General features: G+C 45.4%; 1 protein-coding gene across 2 annotated transcripts in view; it reads left to right on the top strand.

Moving 5' to 3' along the window:
- Nucleotides 1-1,984: 1,984 nt before the first annotated feature.
- RBBP6 (RB binding protein 6, ubiquitin ligase) overlaps nt 1,985-24,833 on the top strand; it is a 39,890-nt gene continuing 17,041 nt past the window's right edge. For both annotated transcript variants that reach the window (XM_044304129.1, XM_044304128.1), the window contains exons 1-4: nt 1,985-2,760; nt 12,119-12,218; nt 13,110-13,146; nt 23,247-23,291. In XM_044304129.1, coding sequence (XP_044160064.1) covers nt 2,595-2,760; nt 12,119-12,218; nt 13,110-13,146; nt 23,247-23,291 — 348 coding nt within the window. In that variant the 5' untranslated portion in view covers nt 1,985-2,594. The remainder of the gene's footprint in view (nt 2,761-12,118; nt 12,219-13,109; nt 13,147-23,246; nt 23,292-24,833) is intronic.

Genomic DNA, 24,833 nt, shown 5'->3' with positions numbered 1-24,833 from the left:
CGTTAGCCTCTCTCAGCTGTCATGTGTTGGACTAATTGCTTCCCTTTAAATTCTTCCCCAGAAGGCTTTTCTGGGCGGCTTATACTACTTCCTGGAGTGTGTGTGCACGCTGACTCTGGCCTCCTGTTTGCTTCAAAGCTAAATGTTGTACCTTTATCTGTTATTTTCTGTTTTCTGGATCCCAGGTGACCCTGACTCCCTCCGTATCTTGTGTAGGGAGCCGGTGGTCGTGTCCCCTCACTATTGTAGGGTGCTCAGGGCTTTATAGTCAAGGTTCGTGGATATGCAGACCTCCACCATTCGGATCTTTGCATAGGCTGAGCAGCCAGGGAAAGTGCCAGGTTTTCTGCAGGGGTCTCCCTTGGTTCCTTAGTTTTTGGATCCAGCGAGTCATTTATACATGTTGCTTTGCCTTGTTTCCTGTACACCGTCCGTGACACCTGGATGCTCAATGTTTCGTCCGGGGCCCTGGAGGCTAAGTTTAGGTCACAGACATGGCTGTTCAATGTTTTGTCTGGGGTCCTGGATGCTCAATGTTTTGTCCAGGGCCCTGGTTACTCAATGTTTCGTCTGGGGTCCTGGATGCTCAATGTTTCGTCCGAGGTCCTGGATGCTCAATATTTCGTCCGTGGCCCTGGATGCTGAGTTTAGGTCACAGACATGGCTGTTCAATGTTTTGGCCGGGGTCCTGGCTGCGCTGTGTTTTGGCTAGCTTGATTAGCATTTTGCCTTGGGTCCGCACAGGTTATTGGTTTTGACCGTATGGTTCCTGGGCATTTACCCAGACCTCACAAGTGTCCCTCTTTGCTCCTTAAAGGGGTTATTCCATCATAATGATCACTGTTAAATCTGTTAATGATTTGACAGTGATCATTTTTGTAAATATATTTGATTAACCCATTCCCACCATGACGAGAAAATTCATCGCCACTTACCTCATTGTTGTCATTCGGTCTCCCATGGTTACGGCCACCGCTCTTCTCCGGAATCCAGACTCCTTCTTTTCTCCCGGCCGGGCCGCTCGCTGTCCTGAACGCGCACGCCGCTGTGCATGCAAGATTGTGACTTCTTCCTGGCCAGAATAGTACAGAGCCGCGAACGTGCACGCTGACTCTGTATATACTGGCCAGGAATAAGTCACCATGGCGCATGCGCGGCAGTGTGCGCGTTCAGTCCAGCGCGCGGCCCGGCCGGGGGGAGACTTCAATCAAGATGAAGCCCGCCCCCAGCCAGAATCCAGGAAGTGAACGGCGCGCAGGCAAGTATGAACATTAAAAGTGAGATAACCCCTTTAAATGTCCAAACAGGGACCAGCAGAGGACATCCCTGTTTGGAGGTTTGGAGCTAGTTTTGATCTGAGGCATAGATTTGCATTATTACAGCTACAATATTGATCCAGAAAATGCTTGTCTGGTTCCTCTCTGTATATTAGAGCCCGCCTTGTATATTATTTCATTATTAGATGCAATTTGGATTTTATACATTTCTATATTCAGATGTTTGCGCTATTGTATTGTGTAAAAGAAAACCATTGAAGCATAAAGATATGGAGGGGAAAAAATTCATCTTTCACACTGTGAACCAAAATTGTCCTTCTTTGACCATCCAAAATGTTCTCCCATATGACTCCCATTGGGTGGGGTCCTGACTACTCATAGCTTTAGACAGGGTCCTTGTTGCTCAGCCTTGCGTCCAGCACTACAGGCGCCCATACTTTGCAGGGCGTGATCCTGGGACCACTCTCTTTATCTGTCCGTTTCCTCACGTGGAGCCCCCGATACACACAAAACCCCACCACACTGTTCCAGACTCCACTGCACAATTCTGAACTCAAGCAAGCCCGTAACTGCCAACTTTCAAAATGGCCGCCGTGAGGTTTGCGCCAAGGACCACGTGACGCGCCGTTTCCCCGCCCCATTCGGCTCTGACGTAGGAACGTCGCCCTCGCTACTCTGCCTGGAAACCCCGTGAGGTGTGAGGGACACGGTCATTTCGCCATTAGCTGTCGTGAGGAGGAGGAAGAGGAGAAGAAGAACGAGAAGGCGACGACGACGACGAGGAGGCGTTTACCGGTGACCGCAGGACTCGGGATTGGGATCGCCGTTCGCTTCGTTTATCTCCTGCCTTTGAAGGCGGCTGTGGAGACCGAGCTGCCCGGAGCGGGACTGGTGGAGCCGCAGTAGGCCGCAACCCCCCCTTCTATTGTGTTCGAGGCCCAAGAGGGATTCACTTGATCGCCCCCGGAAGGGACTTGTACGGACTTGTGAGGACTGAGGCTCCGTTACGGACTCTGACGGGAATCCTTACGAACTGCTCTGCCCGGGGGGTCACACAGGACTGGACTGGCCGCTCGGGCCCCCCTCTTCCTCTCTCCCCCCCTTTGTTGGGGTTGCTCCTCTCTTCCTAGGGGACTGTGTGGAGGACTGTAACCGAGTGAGGGGGCCTCGGGCCGGGTGCTGGGGAGTGAGCGCCCCCCATGGCTCCTGGTGCAGTGTCCCCGGCCTCCCCCATGTGCTGAGGCCTCTGTGTGTGTGCTGTGTGTGTGCCGCCTGTGTGTGTTCTCTGCATTGCATAACCCTATATATGATAATAACATGTCGTGTGTGCACTATAAGTTCTCCTCCAAACTCAACTATGACACCGTGACCTTTGATGGGCTGCACATCTCCCTGGCCGACCTCAAGAAGCAGATCATGGGCCGGGAGAGGCTGAAGGCGGCCGACTGCGACCTGCAGATCACCAACGCACAGACCCAGGAAGGTAATGCCATATCCGTCGTACAGTGTGAATCGGGCTATGTTCGCATTTACGCTGGCTTTTTCGGTTCAGTTACGAAAAAGAAATATATGTTGCTGGGTCGGTCACGGGATACCCGGTGGGCCTCATTCCCTATAATGGGGTCCGGTGGCAAATCCAAGCGGTGCTGTTTTGTCTGAATCGGCGACGCAGATGTAAACGTAGACTTATGGTCCTTTTGTGTGATCACAGTAACTTTTTCCGCCATAACCTGACTGCTGGGATCCCACTGATGCCATGAATCATGCGGCCTGGGCTCTGGTACCACCCAACCCCCGAACTATGTGGCTCCATTCAGTGGGGTTGGTGCGGGTGATGTGACCCGTAGTTTTAGGCGTCAGTGGTGTCCCAGCAATCTGATGTTGATGGCAAAAAATCCATCATTTGAAAATGTTTGGTCAGATTGTAATTAATTATTTGTTTGTTTATTTTTTGACTCATTTTCTCTAGGGGTGTCCCTGCCCCTGCTCTCTTGGGTCCTATAGAGGGCAGTCCCCACACTTGGTACTCCCCTTTTATAAGCAGGCCCTATAGACAAACTTTATTTATATTTTTTCTCTTAAGCCATTCACATGCTTTTATTTTAATAGTTTGGAACTTTTGGGATGCCGCAGTGACCATGATCTTTATTTTGTTATTTTTAATATGGGAAAATTAGGGCATTTGAATTTTTATATTTGTAATATTTTTAAAACTTTTTTTCCCCTTCTCCCTTGGGGGACTTGGAACATGTGAACATGATCCGATAGCCTCTCCCATAGGCTGTGATGAATTACCATTTTAGTCTAAGGCCTCTTTCACACGAACGTATTGGTTCCGTTCCGTGCATTGGGGTCCACAATTTGAATGGGTCCATGATCTGTCCTTTCCGCAAAAAGATAGATCAAGTTCTATTTTTTTTGCGGAACGGAAGCATGTATTGGAACCCCACAGAAGCACTCCGTAGTGGTTCCGCACTGCATTTCCAGATTGCGGAATGCACACGGCCAGTGCCCCGTGTATTGTGGAACCACTGTATGCGGCCCGCACTACGGCCATGTGAAAGAGGCCTAAGGGAGATTCACTGTCATGCTTTGGAGCTCTGCCACAGACAGGGCTCCATAGGAACATACCTGTGGTAGTCTTGGGAGCCTTCAGAGGGCCTTGAGACTGCCATGGCAACAAAACGGCTCCTCCATCTTGGTGCAAGGGAGCCGTGTGGGTACCAGGGGTCTAGAACTCCTGGAAAAAAATACCTTTCAGATGCCATGGTTGCAATTGACCATGGCGTCTGAGTGGTTAAAAGTCCATGATAAGTGCTATTGCCGATCGTGGACTTTGCCTCCCAGTGTCTGATGTGTAAAACAGAAACCCCTTGTGTATGGCGCCCACTCAGCTCCTGAGCCGGTAACATGTTTAAGGGGTTAAAATCTTCACCACATGTGTGGATTCTGTCCTGGAGACATTCTAGTCCATGCGGTGAGATTTTTGTGTGTCCCGCTAGCTTGCAGCTACCATATCCCTACTAATGTTTTGCACACAATGCACATCAGGTCCACATTCTTTGGCGATCACTTCTGATTGCCGTGGTTTTCTGATCTTGTGAGGAGACACAATCCATTTAAATGCCTAATTAAAGGGGCTTGTCTAAAGAGGAACTGTAATAAAATATTAAAAGTAGCAGTGCTTACCTGTTTATTTACCACGCCGTTCCAGCGCCATCACTCCAACACCCGGGCCCCCGCCGATCAGCTGTTTGAGAAGGCAGCGGCGCTCCAGCAGCGCGGCCTTCTCAATGTTTACCGCAGGCCCAGTGACGCCATGACTAGTATCAGTGGCCTGGGCGGGGCTAAGCTCCTTTTAAGTGAATGGAGCTTAGCCCAGCCAAGACCAGTTGATACTAGTCGTGACGTCACTGGCCCTGCGGTAAACAGTGAGAAGGCCGCGGTGCTCCTGGAGCGCCGCTGCCTTCTCAAACAGCTGATCGGCAGGGGTCCTGGGTGTCGGACCCCCGCCGATCAGATGCTGATGATCTATCCAGAGGATAGATCATCGGTTAAAACAAACTGTAGAACCCCTTTAAGGGGTCTATCCTGCAGACAACCCCCCTTAAAGGGGTTCTGCACTTTGTTTAAACTGATGATCTATCCTCTGATCGCCGGGGTCCCGACACCCAGGACCCCCGCCGATCAGCTGTTTGAGAAGGCATGGGCGCTCCAGCAGCGCCGCGGCCTTCTCACTGTTTTCACTTTAATGGCGCTTAGCCCCGCCCAGCCCAGTTGATACAACTCCCTCGGCCAGCGGTAAATGGTGAGCAGCGCCGCTGCCTTCTCAAACAGCTGATCGGCGGGGGTCCCGGGTGTTGGACCCCTGCCGATCAGAAGCGGATGAGATAATCAGTTTAAACAAAGTGCAGAACCCCTTTAAGCATTGGTCACATCAGTGGGGGCAAAAGAGATGCAGAGGGAAAAGAAAGCTGAACGTCTAATGCCACCTGATGTACGGCCTAGTTCACACTTAGTGATTTGATCTGTGAATGTGAGCTGAAACAAGCGGTCTTATCTGTGTAGCTCCACCCCTGGTTTTGGCTCACAATCAGTGAAGTGTGCACTAGGCCTCAGTGGAATCGGCATACGGTGCCACACGGTAACTTCTCATTTACAGGGAGTCAGGTTGCCGGACACCTCTTACCTCAAGTGCGTTCACACACACCATTTTGTTGCAGTTTTTAAAGCTACTGAGTAGCGGGTTGTTGTTGTGAAAGCATCCAAATTCTCTCAGATTATCGTATCCACTTTATCAAAACTTTGCTATACGTTTTGATGATTTTGTCCTTGACTTCTGTGATTGTGACGTTATAAAGGTTTATCTGGGAATTGTCATATTGCAGGAGATAATTCAGCGTTGTATTGTGCCTCCAGTTGTCCATGAGGGCCACTAGTTCTGAGTGGCACAGGAGCCGGACAGGTTGGATTTCTTTTGTCTGATGCCACTTGGGCATAAGTGGCTGTACAGCATTATTGGAATAACTTGTGCATTACATGAGGTCCTTATGGGACAGTCACTAAGCAGCTGCTTGTGTCATGGCGCTGTAGAAGCTTGTGCAACGGTTTGGATCTTTATCGATCTTTGGTGCAATTTATTATTTTTTTTCTAATGTCTTTTTTTTTTTTGGGGTGACCCGGTATGCGGAACCATTTTTAATGTGGCTGAAATGAAAATGCAGAAATGACTCCATGTGCATTCAATGTCTGCATGTCCGGTCCGCAAAAAAAAGTCCTGTTGTCTGCATTACGAACAAGGGTAGGACTGTTCTATTAGGGGACATCCATTCTGCAAAATGCACACGGACGTCATCCGTGTTTTGGGAGTTTGTGGACCGCAAAACAACCAATGGTCGTGTGCATGCGCTCTTAGACTACTGAGTGTATGGGCCACGGACTGCAGTTTACACGTGGTCTCTGTGCGTGTCACGAGGGTACACACTTGAGTTATTAATTAGTTAAAGCTGTGCCCCCTTTCTCGTCTCTGATAAGTTCTTTAGGATGCCTTCACACGCTGCAGATTTTCTTGGAGAAATTTCCGTGACTGAAAAATCTGTTCCATTTTAGGCCTGGTTCACATCAGTTTCATTTCCGTTCTTCTGATCCGTCAGAACAGAAAAAAACTGCATCCTGTAAAAAAAAAAAATGCATCCTGTGCATCGGTTTTGCACATTTGACATCCGTTTGAGCCATTTGTCTGAGATTTGTTTATTTTTTTTTCGACTGGGAAAATAAGTACATGCATGACGGATCAGAAGAACGGAACATGAAACGGTGATGTGAGCCCGGCCTAATTTGGATGGGGCAGCAAGCACTTGGATTTCTGCAAGGCCCATTCAGGTGAATGGAACCAAGTTTTCCTTGCAGCTTTTGTGGCAGAAATTTCCACAAAGTGTGAATGCTTCCTTAGGCTGGGGCTACACGGAAATCTTGGGGGCGATCAAGGATTACAGTGTAGCATTGTTGCCATGGATACGAGTTTGGTCGCAGTGCGACTCACAAGTTTGAAGCGACCCCAGAGTCTTAAAAAAATCCAGCAGCTTTTGCGATTCTGGGTTTGCAGTTGCTTCCAACTTGTAAGTTGCGCTGAGACCCCACTAATTTCTATGGCGGCACTGCAATCCTTGATCAGCCCAAGATTGCCGTGCAGCCCGTCTTAAGTCTGAATAGAGCCCCTGAATTGTAGACCCCCTCGCCCATTAAAACAAAAGGCATTTATCACCCATCCATAGCATAAATGTATGATGGCTGGAGCCCTGCGTTCACTCGAATGGTCCCAGTTCCTCTTCACCCTGAAGAACTTCATGGAGCAGTGGTAATGTGCGCCCTGCCACTGCATTCAAAGTCTATGGGCCTGCAGACCACAGAGTCCTATAGACTGTAATGAAGGTGGATGCCCCAACTGCCCCCTGTTATGTCGGGGGAGGGGATCCGATCCTTTTGTTCTCGCAGGGGGTAGGCTGTGGACAGTGGAGCCTGGCTGCGGCTTTTTGCCCTCTGCCCACTGACAACCTTCATGCTCAGGCAAATGTGTCTGTGGAGTCGGAAGGAATAGCTGTGGGCTGACAAGTGTCCTAAGGTATTTGAGGATCGGACGTGGACTGCAGCCGCCTGTGACGTGCTGTGGCTCGTCTAGCTGAGTGATGTCATCAGTCTGATGATTCAGTGTAACTAGTTCATGTGTTTGACTGCAGGTTTACACCATTCATGTGTTTTGTAATTGTGGACACTGAGTAATCCAGGATTTGGTTGCTTTGACCGCAGAGCAGCCGTCTTTGAAATGCATTAGATTCTTTCTCACGCGGCGGATAATGTTGCAGAAATGTCTGCACCTGAAAACCTGTTCCATACATCTGAATTGGGTTGTTTTGGCAGCAAGCACATGTTCGTCCTATTATAATGAATGGAATGGATTATATGTTGCAGACATTTCTTCTGTATGCGGGTGTACTATTAAAAGGGTATTCCCATCTAGCAATATGCCCCCAAAGTCTGATGGGTGTGGGTCCCGCACCTATACTTAGAATGGAGCCTGCAAAGTGTCACCGCTCATACGTGGCACCACTCCATTCATTTCTATGGGACTTCTGAGCACTATTTCCGTGAGCTTCCATAGAAGTGAATGGAACGGTGGCGGCGCTTGTGTGGTGCGCTTCCCATTCACTCATGGGACTTCAGAAAATGGCCGCGCAAGGCACTCTATTTTCGTCAGTACAATAGAAATGAATGGGGGCGGCAATGCATGCGCAGTGTGCCCTCTGGCACTTTGCAGGCTCCCACCTCTGGGACCCGCACCTATCAGACATGGGGGCTTGTATCCTAGAGATATATCCCAATGCTCAAGATGAGAATAACGCTTTAAAGAGTTGACCGTACGTTTTATAAGCTGTCAGGCAAAGGCTTGTTTGTCCCAACTGCGCTCTCCCGACTACCCCGGCCTGGTGTGCATCATGTATTCTGAATGCGGAGAAAGGAGTATAGGTGCCCATTTATGTTTGGTTTCTGCCAACCAAATGTTATCCCTCCCAACATTGTTGGCAGAACATCTGTTGTTTTTAATGGAGGGAGAGAGAAGGCAGATTTCAGACTTCTCTGGCAACTTATCTCTCAGAAAAACAAAAGGATTGGGTGTTGAAATCAAACATGCCCCATTCTCCTTCCCTTCAACATGGGGAGTCTGGAGCGCCCTATACATAGCCCCCCCAGCTGTCTGACAAGCAAACACTTAGCCCGTTTCCTCGTATAAGTGATTGGTGGGGGCCCCATGTTCCCAATTTGAATGGCGTCTCATTTGTCGCTACGGCTCCATTGACCTCTGAGACTTGCATAGATCTGTGTGCTGTACTCCTCTAACAGATCTAACGTGTAGATCAGATTTGCTGTGAAACAGGCGGCTATCTGCAGCCCCCACCCCTCGTATAAAAGTGCGTGCACGTTGGGTGATATTGTCATACCATGTAGGATTGTGGATATGGCTTTGGTTCACAGCACAGGTGGTGTTGTCCTGAATTTAATTTTTTTATTTCTTGCTTTGGGGGACGGCCACCGGTTATGAAACAATCCTTCTGTTGTTGGGAGATCTATGCTCTTAGGGCGTGTTCACACCTGCCATTGGTTTCGGAGTGATCCGTACAGTAGATTTGAAATCGCCCACTCAAGAATTTCTCCACTGCGGATTTGAAATCTGCAATGTGTAAAAAGTGTCATTTTATGCTTTTGCCCAGTCAAATGGGACTAAATCATGTCAGATTTTTGGTCGTGGGCTTGCTATTTCTAAGATAGCTGTTCATCCATATGGATTATAGCTTGAAATATTTTGGTGGAAATACTAGACCTGCTGGTTTTTCTTTGGCTTGTCCCAGACCAGAGAGATCTGTATTTTGGTGTCGCTCCCTTGGGTTTGCTGTCATTGACTATTGACTGGTCAGTGGTGAGCCCAAACCGTCCAAGGCTGCAACACCTAATAAGAAATCCAATTATCAATAACAGGTCATTGATGATAGGATTTCTGATTAGATGTTGCAGCCCTGGCCAGTTTGGGCTCACCACTGACCAGTGAGATGCTAAGCCCCTGCGGTGCACACTTCTGGAGCTTTTCTGTCTAATAAAATGTCTCCAGCATTCGGTGTGTGGACGAATGGAAAAAGGTGTGCACGTACTTCTCACGTGTTCTATAACACGCTGCAATTACACTTATCTCAGGGGAGTAACCGATACCGCCCAGATGAGCTCAGCCTTATGTGTACATATGTTATGTTTTCTCACTGGGTAACCTGGTGGTGTGTTTTAATTTTTTATTTTTTTCCCCTTCTATTAAAGGGAACCTGTCACCGGGATTTGTGCATAGAGCTGAGGACATGGGTTACTAGATGGCCGCTAGCACATCCGCAATACCCAGTCCCCATAGCTCTGTGTGCTTTTATTGTGTAAAAGAACTGATTTGATACATATGCAAATTAACCTGAGATGAGTCACGTACAGGACTCGTCTCAGGTGAATTTGCATATGTATCAAATCAGTTCTTTTACACAATAAAAGCACACAGAGCTATGCGGACTGGGTATTAAGGATGTGCTAGCGGCCATCTAGCAACCCATGTCCTCAGCTCTATACACAAAATCCTGGTGACAGGTTCCCTTTAAGGCCTCCTGCACACAACCGTATCTATTGTTTTGCAGTCTGTAAAATTGTGGATCTGCAAAATACGGATGCTTTCCGTGTGCATCCTGCGTTTTTTCAGACCCACTATAAAAAAAAAAGTCTATTGTCCACAAAATGGCCAAGAATAGGACAGGTTCTATAATTTGCAGCCTGGCGACATGGATACAGACAGCACATGAGTGATCGTTTTTGTTTTTTTGTGGACCCATAGCAATGAATGGGTTACTGTGCGATCTGCAAAAAAATGCAGTTTGGACAAGGACCAAAAAAGCAGACCCATAGAAATGAGTGGGTATGTGTGCACGAGGCCTTAGATTTGAGTCTGAATTACTACAGGAGTTATCTGATGGGCAGGTCTCGAGTGTCTTCATTTTGGGGACACTGCATTAACTCTCCTGCACACAGGATAGCGATGGCATCAATTGTCATGACGGGGCTGTTTTCACATGTAACTGGGGCTCCCATGGATGGCTGGTTCACAGTGGAAAACTGCAGCTCGGATCACATTAACCTGAATAGACGAGCTGCTGCACCCGGGAGCAGGCACTGCACAGCGTACAGGGCAGTGGTGTTCCAGCTTCTTACACTTTACCTGTATACTTTGGTTGCCACTGACTGATGGGGGTGTCAGACCATCACCTATCAGATATTGATGACCTATTATATGGGTAGGTCCTGAAAAAAACCTTTAGGGTCCATTCACACATCCGTTGTTTCTTTCCTGATCTGTTCCGTTTTTTTGCAGAACAGATCTGGACCCATTCATTTTCAATGGGTCCTGAAAAAAAATCGGACAGCACAATTAGGGGTGCACCGAAATGAAAATTCTGGTCCGAAACCGAAAATTTAGGATACCCCTTGACCAAAACCGAAACTGCCTTTTTGCCCAAATACTTTTAAAAGACCCACCCACCCCATAACAGTGCCATCCACAGACCCCCACCCACCCCATAACAGTGCCATCCACAGACCCCCCCCCATTGTACAATTAATAGAAAATAGCGGGGAGGGACTGGGAGGAGGAGCTGGGGGCCGGTGCGTTCACTGTGCTCCGGCCCCCAGCTCCAGTAGTTATAAAAAGTGTGCGATTAATACGGATTCTATTCATGAGGCCCCCTCTACGCACATCCTACTCACAGGGCTGTTATCTTAATGCTGGCCGGCCGGGCAGCGTCACGACTGATGTCACATGCCTGCGCCGCCTCCTTCATTCAGAAAGTAGGCCGGGCACATGACGTCAGTCGTGACGCTGCCGCTCGTCTGCCCGGCCGGCCAGCACAGCCCTGTGAGTAGGATGTGCATAGAGGGGGCCTCATGAATAGAATCCGTATTAATTGCACACTTTTTATAACTACTGGAGCTGGGGGCCGGAGCACAGTGAACGCACCGGCCCCCAGCTCCTCCTCCCAGTCCCTCCCCGCTATTTTCTGCCGATACGTACAAATATCGGCCGAAATGGATTACGTGCATTTTCGGCCGATATTTTCGGCTGCCGGAATTTCGGTGTACCCCTAAGCACAATGTCTGACTTTTTTTTCAGGACCCATTGAAAATGAATGGGTCCAGATCTGTTCCGCTAAAAACGGAACAGATCAGGAAAGAAACAACGGACGTGTGAATGGACCCTTAATCTGAGCACTGTTTGCTCCCACAGTAGGAAAAACGGCAGGTCCAGTTTCTTATCCCCCTTTTAAAGTGCATTTACACCGCACCGACAAGCAGACAATTATCGGGATGGAAGCGGTCCTGCTCGTCAGCGGAGGGGAAGAGTTGCATTTACAAACAGCCATCACTTCCACTGTAGGTTGTCCTCATACAACTACATTATTTCTGGGCAGCAGAGTGCTGTCCTAAAACAATGAGGTGCCCGCACGACAGATCGTTTCATCGAGGCGCCTTTACACGGGCGGATTGGGAAGGAGCCGATAATCTGCCCGACAGTTGGGTAGTGTAAATGAGCCATTAAGCGGTGGTCAGATCTGCGTTGTGTGAAGAAGCCTCTTATGTTCTGGTAAACCAAAAAGCTGCACGCTGTGCTATTTTGTCTGACTTTGTGTGTACTGTTGTGGTGAGGCTTCTGCAGAACAGTGTATATTTGTGTCCCTCCATGTCTGACGTCTCTTATCCACCCACTGTAGAGTACACGGACGAGACGGCGCTTATTCCTAAGAATTCATCTGTCATAGTTCGAAGAATCCCTATTGGAGGAGTGAAAACTACAACAAAGACATATGTCATGTAAGTTCTCCTGTAATATGCTATCACATTATGGTACCGAACGACTCTTTTTTTTATTTTTATTTATTTTAATTTATTTTTTTGTATTGCCTTATTTATGTAGCTTTATATTGTGATGAAGATTGATAAGGTTTCCTTCAAGAATGGTGCAGCGTTTAGTGCAATTCTTGCTGTCAGAAAACTGACTGGCCCCCATTATAAGGCTACTTTCACACCAGCGTTTTTCCTTTCCGCTTTTGAGATCCGTCATGGGGTCTCAATACCGGAGGAAAACTCTTCAGTTTTGTCCCCATTCATTGTCAAGCGTTGTGTGCGTCATGGGATGCGGAGCATGATGGATCCGGCATGACACACAATGGTAAGTCAATGGTGACGGATCCGTTTTCTCTAGGCGCAAAAGAAAACAGAACACTCCCCCATTGACTTAAAATGGTTTTAGTGATGGATCCAACATGGCCATTTTAGAGAGAATACTACCCGATCCGTTGATAACGGATGCAGACGGTTGTATTATCATGACGGGAACGTTTTTGCTGATCCATGACGGATCCAGCAAAAACGCTAGTGTGAAAGTAGCCTTAGTCAGCGGGGTCGGTCTTGACTAAACTGGTACACATTCTGTTTAGAAATAAATGCGATCTGACTCTTTAAGCTATAGGAAAAAAGAAAAAAAAACATACTGCAAAAAATTACAGTGCAATGTGTGTGCACCGGGGTATCGTGCAAAGACCCCCGTTGTACTGACAGGTGTTCTGCCTGGGGGCCCCATTTCTTCAATGCATGGAATAGACTGCCCTTCATTACAGAGGAGTCCAGAAATAAGAGGAGTATGTCGTGCAGAGAGCTCCTACCGAAATGCTGATTTGTTTTCTTTCTTTCTTTGCTTTCCAGAAGTCGCGCTGAGCCAGTGAGTGGACCGTCGAAATCAGTATGTAACCCCACAATCACCCCTTTTCCTTATACCTCTTTTTCTCCAGCCGTTTTAAGCTGCAAGCACTGACCTGCCCTTTTTTTAACCCATTGTGGTTCTGTTCCATTTGCCCTATGTGAATACTGTGTATTTTCCACACTGCCAATGACGAGCACTTTGTGTGAAAGTGGGTGCTCCCTCTGCCACTGTATTTCATATTGAATGCTGAGCTCTCTCCTGTCACACAGGACCTCGTACCGCCTGTATGACCGGTCACTTCTGTGAACATGATGTCATGTTCTGTTGTGTTCTTACTGCCATATTTGTACTGTTTACTGCAATAAAGTATTCCATGTGATTTGTAGTTTTTTGCAGAGTATAAAATGACTTTTTTGCCAAGGAATGTTTGTTCTTCTGCCTGACATTGTGTTTTCACATTTGTATTTATTTTTAATTTTTTTAATGGTTCATGCTCTTGCATTGCCCTTTTCTAAATGAAATGTTCTTATTGCAGTGTCTTGTGTAACTATAAGCTATATTGAGTTTTCAGATGACCTGTTCTCATTACACCCTTTCCACGCTGGACTGCAGCATTGCTTTAGTGTCACATGATGGGTCAAACACCATTATACTTTTTACATGTACATATAAATCTATAGGGACCAGCCCAATAATTTTTGCTATGAACTTGTCAGAAACAAGGCCTCCTTTGTGTAGCCTAAACCTTTCTGCCAAGGACAAACCAGCCTTCCACCCACAGCCCGTGTACAGTAGCGGAGGGAGAGATGCTTGTGTTAATTGCATTTAGCATTTATAACACAGCAGCCTGTTGTACCTAAGGACTCCAGATAAACCAGGCCACGGCTGCGGGTCAGCATTTGACCCGATGTACTTCGGCCATGTCGCATCCTAATATCTTCCAGATCTAGTTGGCTTTATTCTGGCTCTGACTATCTGATCAGTATTCTGAACATGCACGGGGGCTGTGGAGGAGAGCAATCTGTCATTTATTGCTTCCTCCCTCTTGGTAGATCCGCAGATATGGCAATTAGTCAATGATTTAGTATTAATTTCTCCCTGGATAAAAGTGAAGCTTCACAGTAAATGCTCTGTTTATGGACAGTTATTTTTGTAGGTTTGTGGTGGCCTCCTTTGGTGGTCCATTCACTGACTACATGTATCTTCAAAAGGGATGTCCACACACCGTTTTTAGAACAAGCTATGCTACTTCTGTAACTAGAGTTGCTAAAAACGGCCTAGCTTTCTATACTATGCCATTTATGTAGCTCCTATTCACTGCAATGGGAACTACAGAAACAGCGGAGTGCCGGCTGTCTCTGCAGTTTCCAGAATCCCAGCCACCTGAGGTTGGCTCTTTGGTCCCATCTTGCCCTGGAAATGGCGGAATGGGACAACCTGTTTAAAGGTGGTCTTTGGTTTAAGAGAACATTCACACTGAACATGGGATCTGAGAGACAGACGGCACTGTATAGAGAAGCCGCTGAGCGGACTGCTGTACATCTGACTGCTCTTTCTGTGCACATATAGGAACAGGGTTTAAAGGAATGAAATACAGGTTATGCTGAATATTTCCCCATAAAAGCTAGCGGGGTCATTTATTAAAGGGGTTATGCAGTTTTTTTTAAACTGATGAGCTATGGTCTGGATAGATCATCAGCATATGATCGGCAGGTGTCTGACACCCAGGACCCCCGCTGATCAGCTATTTGAGAAGGCAGCGGCGCTGGCAGTAGCGCCACGGCCTTCTCGCTGTTTACTACAGGCCCAGTGACGTCACGACTAGTATCACTGGCCTGGGTGTGGCTAAGCTCCATTCAAGTGAACAGAGCTTAGCCGTACCCAGGCCATTGATACTGGTCGTGACGTCACTGGGCCTGCGGTAAACGGCGAGAAGGCTGTGGCGCTACTGCCAGCGCCGCTGCCTTCTCAAACAGCTGATCTGCAGGGGTCCTGGGTGTTGGAGCCCCGCCGATCAGATGCTGATGATCTTTAGAAAAAAGCTACAGAACCCTTTTAAGGCCTTAATAAAGCCCTATGCTGGCGGTGGTTTTGCCAAAGTTATGTAGAGGTGCCAGCCTCTACATAACTTTGGCGTATCTACCGCCGCTTCTAAATCGATGCCAGCTCCCTTGCTAGCATTGATTTTTAGACCACTTTCTATGCTTAAAACAGGTGTAGACTTTGTAGACTTGGCGTGAGCAGGGATTGCAGTGCAAAGATCCTTTGTGCTTCAATCTGTGCCAGAAATATGCCTAATATACACATTTCTGGATAGTAAATGACCCCCCTATATTTTTATCTGTTCAGCTCTTCCTAACATGATCAGACTGCATATAGAACATGCCAGGTTTCCTTTAAGACAACTTCTTCTTTTCCATGTCTTGGTATAATATACAGAGTTAACACATCCTCTTGCTGTGGAAGACATGAGGGCTACATTCATGATTTGGGGAAACTGGCTGCAGCGGTCCCTCTTCTGGGAATACCAAAACAAAGTTTCTAAAGCTCTGTACACATTGGAGATTGTCAGTGGGGAGGGCAGTGTAGAAACCCTCACTTGCAACAAAGCTGTCACAATGGTGTTCAGAAACACATCGTTTGCAACTCTTTATGCCAGAAAAGTGGCATATGGGGAGGGGCGGGGGGGGGGGGGGGGGGGGATTATAAATCCCCCCCCCCCCTATTGTGTTGGGGACATGTTTGGCATATGCACTGGAGCATACACCACCAGTTGGTATAGGCACCCATTCACCTGATGGGCTGGTATATGACCACACTGTTTTTACATGGAAGCTTTAGGGTTGCCTATACAGTAGCATATGTCAGAGGCTCCCAATGTATACCTCAGACAGGCAGCTTGAACTTGTCCCGTTCTGAGCAGAACATTTAGAGATTTATTTTTTTCTGCCACTCCCAAGCCTGGCTGAGCCACTGTACACATGGCTGGGACCCTCAGATGACAGGACATGCCCTGTCTGGATCATGTTTGGAATATTGGTAGGACGGGGCACACAGCTGGGCACCTACTGGCCTGGTATTTCAAGCGAAGGGGCTCTTTGAGCACCAAATTCCATTTTAATTACTCCAGTTATACATAAAAGTAACATTACAAATTTACTTTAAAGATTCTCTAAAGAATTATAGTGTTACTAAAATTAAAAATATCCAATTATGTAAGAATGTAGTCAGACTATGTCTAATGGGCCCTTTACATGGGCAGACAAGTGACACTATCATCGCTAACCAGTGTCGCTAGTGACTCCGGTTAGCGATGATCTTGCGGTGTAAATGCATCACCGATTTCCAGATAAACGAGCAAAACGCTTGTTTGAGTAATTGTATCATTTGTGCAGCGCAAAACATCACTTTCCAGTGGCAGATCCTGCTGCCGGGAAACAACGAGATGGCATGGGTGATCGCTCCTCCCCATACTCTGGAAGAGATCGCTGCATTTAATGCACCGGTGTCCTCCACTAGCGATCAGAAGATTGTCAATCTGCTAGATCGTCGTCCCGTGTAAAGGCACTTAAAGGGTGTGCTCACATAATCCAACACATCATTAACCTATGCGGTCATTCAGTGGGGTTAGTCCTTGTCGTTTTTTGTGTGCAGCATCTGTGGAAATAAGTAGCATGCTACTCATTTTTGCAGTGGCTTTAATTTTTTTCTGTGGCACAGCCAGAAATCCACGCTGACGTTTTTCCATAGCATGTGAACAGTTTTTCAGAAACCCCATGGGATACAGATCTTCCTTGATTTGACACAATCCACATGTGAATGCAGCCTGTAATACACTGAACCCTGCTGTTCTCATGGGTCTTTGTTCCTAGAACTGACTCTGACCTTTTTTTGTCCACCCCTTTATCTGTCTTTCTCTGCGCTGCACTTTTATCAATTTATTTTCTGTTTGGCACCTGATAAACAGGTGTATAAAGGCATGGACTGATATACCGTATAAACCAGATTGAGATGTAAAGTTCTTGCTGCCTTATGGAACAAATGGATAATTTCTCTGTTAAATCCTCTTGGTTTTGAGCGCATCATTCTGTACACAAACCTGCCATTCTAGTTTGAGTCCTTTATCTAAGGGCTCTTTCACACGAGCAGATGCCGTGTTGGTAATTCGCTGCGTGAAAGAGAGCCAAGCCCCGTTCCGGACAGCAGAGACATGGAGCAGTAACATGATTGATAATGCTTCGTGCCTCTGTGACCTTTTTGCTACAAAATCACGGTGACAACTTTATCTCACAGATTTTGTAGTAAAAAGGTCACAAAGTTGTCACCGTGATTTTGTAGCAAAAAGGTCACAGAGCATTATCAGTCATGTTACTGCTACGTGTCTCTGCTGTCCGGAACGGGGCTTGGCTCTCTTTTATGCAGCAGATTACCTGCACCGCATCCGCTCGTGTGAAAGAGCCCTAAGGTTTAAAAAGGTTCCTGGACAATCCCAAGCCTGACACTGAAGCGAAGATGTATCCAAAAACTCTAGATCTTCTCCTTGTAGGTCTGTATTGCTTTCTAGCTCTGAAGAGGGTTGGTCACACTTTTATTGGGCTAGAGGGGACAGTGGTGCCTGAGGGCCCCATAAGGCTTATGTCTGGTCATCTGTAGTAGTTTTCCTCGGGCGTATTACAGAAATGCTGGAGGGAAACTGATGCCGGTACTGATACTTTTTTATGGGATCATTCCTGGCATCCAGTGCATGCAAAATATTTCTGCCCGTCATTGACCAGCACATACATCAGTTGTGTCCATTACTGATATGTGAGCCCAGCCTTAAAGGGGCTGTTACAGAGCAGGCCATTAGGAGACGATACCTACACTAGACTTTGTGAACGTTCAAATTCATCTGGCAGAACCAAGCGCTGCCACACTGTGTCTGGGGCCCAACAGAGGAAATTATCCTTGAGGCCCAGCACATATATCATCAATAAAGTAACAGGTTTTGAATCGGACACATAGACCTTAGTGGCAAGTGATTTGTCTCCAAAGACAGCCAAATGTTTTTTGTTTTTTATTTTTTTTTCTCTCCTGGATCTTTGGGGTCCTTTATGGTGTCAGAGCCTAGGCCCACCGAAGGATCCTCTGGTGGGCCAGTCTGACCCTGGTGCCATGTGCTACTATATTACAATTCTCTAGAATTGGGGTACGTGCACATTGCCATATGTATTTTGTGATCCGCAAAATACGGATACCGGCCACGCATTCTGCATTTTTCGCTGGTCCCATTGTCAAAATGCGTATTTGTCTGCAAAACAGCCAATAGGAAATGTTCTATAATTTGCAGGACGGGGACATGGATCTATGCATGTGCTGTCCATTTTGGGGGGGGTCATACAAATGAATGGGTCCACATCTGGACCAAAAAAATGGATGTGGACCAAAAATACAGTTGTGTGCATGAGGCCTTAGGAATAGTACCATGTCAGGCAGAAGAGCTTCTTATTGTCCCACAATGACTTGTGACGGTGGCCCGGATGCCCCAATCTAAAGGTAACCCATGCCTGGTGGTCAGTCCACGCATTAGTGCAGTAGTATTGGGCTCTGTGGCTCACATCAGATATAATACACCCATCACCCAGTACACAACATCAATGCCCCAGGTTATCTGAACCAGCGTCTACACGTCTGTGGATGGTTTTCAATGCTTACTGAGCCGTTGTCACCCGTCATTCTCTGGTTTCCGCACATTTATGACTGATGCCTCTTGTGTATGTTTAATTCTATTTCTAGATGATTTACCTCACTGCCTGGTGTCCACACAATACAAGTCTTTTTTTTGTATTGCTTTTATGATATAGTATTAAGAAAAGTTATCTGTATCTTTTTGTCCCAAATTTTAACGCCGATTTTACCTGTTGACCTCAGTGGCTATTGTATTTGCATTCACTGTGCAAGTATTTGACGGTTCCTATGCAGTCCTGTTCCCTACTTTTAATTTGAGTTTTATTTTTGTTAGCATGTGTATAAATGAGTCACATGTTTTATAAAATAAAATTACAATTTTTTTAGCCATTTGTGTTCCTTGGAATGTCTTGCATTTGAAAGTAATTGCAGTTTTTTCTGTATTTGTTAAATAATTTCTGCTGTTGAATAACAATAATTTTGAGCTGTAAAAACCAAATCGGGTACATCGCCAATCGGCAAAGGGACTATCATACATGTCAGTCATACGTTCTGCTAAATAGTACCTTCTGTAGCTAAACATTGTATTGTACGTCTTTTTTAAATGGGGTTTTCCAAGGTTTTCTCGTTGACCTATCTTCAGGATAGGTCATCAGTATCTGATCGGTGGGGGTCTAACACCTGGGAACTCCGCTGATCAGCTGTTTGAGAAGGCAGTGGTATCACAGCGCCATTGCAAAGCACGGCTGCTATACAATGGACGGCGCTGTGCTTGGTAAGCTGCGAGAAGGCAGCGGCGCTCTCAGCTCAAAACAGCTGATTAGCGGGGGGCGCGGAGGTTGGACAAGCCCTAGAGGACAGGTTATCTGGAAAAAAAAATAATCTTGGAAAACCTTTTTAACCAGGTTTAAGTGCATAATGTTGCTGTCTGGCCTCGTGTGTTCGGCAGAATCTTGTGCACAGAGACATATGCCGCCATATAGTGATTCTGTACAGTACCATATTATGGGGATATTTTTCCTGAAAAGCAAGGTTTATATCTCCGTAATATGGCATCTCTTGCCACTTTTTTTTTTCCCCCTTTAAATTTTCTGTTCCCACAAGTATCAACCAGAAGAAAAATCTCATCATGAAATCTGATGCAGAAATGTTGTGCGGGCTCATAGACTTCTATGGGTACCATACGGCATAATACATCCATTAGTGCATCAGACATACCAAACCTGTAAGGATAGGTTCACATTTGTGGCCAGATTCCAGCATATGCAGGACACTGCCAGTGCACAATGGGTCCCATTCACTATAATAGGGTCCGTGGGGGTCTCCAGCATGAATACTGGCGTTTTGCTGGACAAAATTCCACTGCATGTAGCTTTTTTTTTTTTTTTTTTTTTTTTTTTTTTTTTTCTCCTCTCTCCACAACAGATGTGAACCTAGCCTAAGAGTCTGCCTGGTTTAATTTCTCTAAAATATTGTGTTAGAAAATCACTTTAAAATCCTATCTGTCACGGAAGTGTCCGGAGTCATCTTTAACTGGAACTTGTCACATTGAACGAGGCGTGTGATCAGCAGGTTACAGAACAGGAGGAGCAGAGCAGATTAATAGCCAACATCATTTATTGGTCTGAACCTGTTCTCTACGGTCCTATAAGTGACTGACCTCTGTTTCTGTAAGTACAGTCAGACATGGAAGGCCATTTTGCATCAATAAATGATATACTGAACCTTGTCCGCAAAACTCAATACCTTGTAATTTGACGTCAAACAGCCTTCCATGTATGACTGTACAGAAATGGAGGTCAGTCACTATAGGACCGTCCACTGGACTCCTGAAGAGAGCAGGGCTTTACACCAATAAATGATATAACCTTTTATTAATCTTTTCCCACAAAACACTACATCAATCTGCTCAGCTCCTCCTGCTGTATCACCAACCGATCAGACATGTTTAATGTAACAAGTTCCTTTTAAGATATATTTAAAAGGGGCAATTAAACTTGGACTGCTGTCTTGGGGTAGGCCGGGACACCACCTGCACTTCCTACGCATGATTATTGTTCAGCTGGAAATGCGCTAAAATCACTTTTACAACAACTTTTGTTTGTTGTTGTAAGGTGAAGGTGATCTTGGGCTCTGTTCACATCTGCATTGCAGAATGTCATTGCATGCAACACGTTTTTTTTTTCTTCTTTCAAAAGATAGGCTCCTTGTTGCAACCTGACTGACCTCACTATAAGGGCTCATGCACACGAACGTATTTTTATTCCGTTTCCTTACGGGTCCGTATGAAGAACCATTCATTTCAGTGGGGCTTGAAAAAAGCGAATGACTCCGTGTCCGCATGTCCGTTCCACAAAAAAAAAAAAAAATAGAACATGTCCTATTCTTTTCCATTTTGCGGACAAGGACAGGCATTGTTACAATGGATCTGCAAAAAAACGGATGCAACACGGACCTCAAAGGGATGCACGGACCGCAAAATACGTATGGTCGTGTGCATAAGCTAATAGTCCATGGAGTCTGACTGATGCAGCTGGTGTCTGTCATATGACAAATGTGAACAGATCCTTACCTGGTTAATCCTGGCTCTCAGCTTGGGTATGAAGTGCAGGCTGCAGCCTCCACCAGCATTAGTGACTTCACAACGCACAAATCTATGTGACTTGTCTGATTTAGTACGGATTTTCATGTATGTGTGTTAATAAATGGGAGCATCATGCAGTATAGATGGTTTCAGATCCTCGGGGCTCTTGCATATGAGCACATTACACTTCATTGCATGCCGTAGATTTTGAAAGACTGTTCCAAAAAGTTTTCCCTTCTCTCTCAGATCTGCTTATGCCTGGAGCCGCACTTTTGCCATCTGCTTGAGCCCTGACATATAATGAAGCAATTACATAATAAACGCTCATTAGCAGAACTGACCCTACTGAGGACCCATAGTTTGGGTTAGCTTGGCCTTATGCACTAGTTTTTGCAGCAGGAGGACTTGTGATGGCAGATGGTTCAGTTCTCCCCTAGCGATGGGGTTAAGCACAGAATTGGGCAACTTGAGTTTGGTGTAAAGGTGGTCACATAGCCTAGACGTATTTGGTCGAAATATACATGTAATAAAAAAGAAAAACTCCTATATAGACCCTAAATCCAGGGCATACTTTGCTTCTGTTACTGTCATTTCCATTGACAACCATTCTGGGTCCGGGGCATTGGTGCACTGCCTCTAACTCTGTGGTTCCACTGAATGAAGTGTTGGGCACAAGTCAATAGTATTTTGTCTTACCCTAAAAATGTGCCAGTGAATCTGCCTCCTTACTAGCCACTGCATAGGATCCCCAAAAAGTCCATATGATAGTAAATCACTTGGATACATTTATTTCATGCACAGATGTCTTAGCATTTTTCCCCCTCAAATCTAATAATTCTGAAAAAGGGCATTGCTTTAAAAAAGTCTGCCCCCCCCCCCCATAAAAAAATAAAATAAAAAATGTATACAGTATCTCGAAGAAAAGGCCAAATTGGTAGTTTAAGTTCTAATCACTAATGTGTGGCCATTTTTAGGGAAAATCCACTTTTAAGAGGACCACTGCTACAAATATCTCCACTCAGCTGACTATATTGGGGTAGGTGCATAAATGTAATTTCCTGAATGACCTAACCCAATTAACCGAATTCGCCAAAAATCTATTTTAAAATGTATTTATAAGGCAAATGGTCCCAATGGTCAGAAAAAAACTTGTAGTGGGTGTATATAATGTGTGTGTATTTAATATACAGAGAGAGAGAGAGAATCTATCTCATATTATAAAAAAAAAAATTTTTTTTACATCCTGCTAGATCTTTTCTGACAATTTAGGAAACATTTGCGTAATTACATTTTTAAAAGGGGATTTTTGGTGAATTCCATTGGCTCATAATGATACAGGTCAAATATACATCGCCTGGAGTTCAATGGTAAAACCGTTCCCAAAGTAATAGCAGAGTCTTGGGAACCAATGGGATCTTCTCTATGGGTCACAATGGTGAATGGCTGTTTCATCACTACCCTAATATAGTCTGCAAACTTGCCTTCCTTTAATATACAGTGAACCTTGCCAGGTGAACCTTTTTTTGTGGGTTTTATTCTTTCTATTTTTTTTACCTTCCCTTCCCCTAAATACATGTGAATTATTCCCAACATACAAAGTACACAGCAACAGAAAATAAAGGAGCCAAATGTAAACCTCCGTATGCCCATAATACATACACATGCAGTGATTTCTTCACAATGTACAATGGATAGAAATATCTGTCAGTGAAAGATTAATTGCCATTGCAAACTGTTCCAAAATGTTTTGTCTGATGAACTGGTTATGATTCTGATGTATGGAAATAACTGTCATTGCATTTGTGTCATTACTGTAGAACTTTTGTTTTATTGCACTTTTTTTTGGTTTTTAATACTTGAACGTATTTATTTAATTTTCCATGAACAGATTGATGACGCTTCTGCATCTATATCTCTGGCCCAGCTTTCTAAGGTATATGTATACATATTACTGTTCCATTCTTTTTCAGCTTTCTGCCATTCTAGTATTTTTAATTTTTTTTTGTGTCTATGATATTTCCTTAGTGCAGGGATTTTTACTTAAAAACAAAACAAAAAAAAACACCAACGTTTTGAAATGGGATATTTGCCGAGCACAGTATGCCTCCACACACACCAACCAGTTCTCAAGGAGAAGAAACTGAGGTGTTGAAGACATTTGATTTTCAAAGTTTTTGAAATTTTTGATACCCTTTTTTTTTTAAATTATATTTAGAAGACTTAAACCTATGGAAGAAAATACGGTTAAGTGTTTGCGTTAAACTTTAACCTTTCTTGTTATGCGTTTTAATGGCACTTGCCAACCTGGCGCCTCACGTGTTACTTTGGAGCATTATCCTTGTCAATCCTCAATGCTGAAATACTCTGGCATCAATCTCCATCTTATTTTTGTACTTATTGATGTGATACTTGTATTATGCCTACGGTTTTACAAATGGTGGTAATTTGTACGATGATGAAGATGCATAAGAAATGGCCTGATGTTGAAAGTTGATATCAATTAATGTAAAATGAATATTCATTGTAATAAAAACAATTGAACAGTTTGCCTGGTCTGTGAGTGAGTGCAGAGCCCATCCACTGTGCGCTGGTTAATGTTGGAGACTGCCAATTGAACAAGCCGTACTCACCCATCTGTAGTCACGGGCCATGACTGGCGAGATAGTCACCTCATGTCGCTGTGATCTAGTCCATGTTTATACCTGCTTTGAAAAAAAATAGAAAATGTAAGATCAAGGAAAATTGGTACAACCATTATGATATGGAGAGGGCGCTGCTAATGAGGCTACTTTCACACCTGCGCTTTCCTTTCCAGTATTGAGACCCGGCAGAGGATCTCAAAAGCGGGGGGAAAAGGCTTCAGTTTTGTCCCCATTCATGGTCAACGGGGACAGAACTAAACTGAACGGAGTGCACCAGAATGCATTCCGTTCCAATCACGTAACTGGAAACTAATCAAGACGGATCTGTCATAAAACACAATGTAAGTAAACGGTGATAGATCCGTTTTTTCGGACACTGGAAATAAAAATGGATCTGGCTCCCACTGACTTACAATGGATTTAGTGACAGATCCATCTTGTTCGTCTGGGATATAATACAACCGGATCCGTTCTGTACGAATGCAGACGGTTGTATTATATACCGGATGCGGTTTTGCTGAATCCATGCAGGTTCCAGCAAAAAAAAAAACCTCAGATGTGAAAGAAGCCTTATAAGCATGCATGTCTGCGCTGTCCACAGAAGTAATTGCTCTATTAGTTCTGTCTTTAGAGCCAGAATGTATTATTGGGTAAGTTTACATGCCGTGGATGTACGCTGCTGAGAAATGTACCAAACCCGTGTGGCCAAAGCCTTAAAGTGTATGTCCACCTCTGAGCACAGTTTTGTGCTAATGTGTTTCTTAAAGGGGTTGTGTCATGTTTAAAGTGATCCCCAATCCACAGGATAGGTGCTAACCGTCTGATCGGTAGGG

This window comes from Bufo gargarizans, chromosome 8 (assembly GCF_014858855.1).
Source record: "Bufo gargarizans isolate SCDJY-AF-19 chromosome 8, ASM1485885v1, whole genome shotgun sequence".
Taxonomy (NCBI): Eukaryota; Metazoa; Chordata; class Amphibia; order Anura; family Bufonidae; genus Bufo; species Bufo gargarizans.
This window is presented reverse-complemented; position numbering and strand designations above follow the sequence as displayed.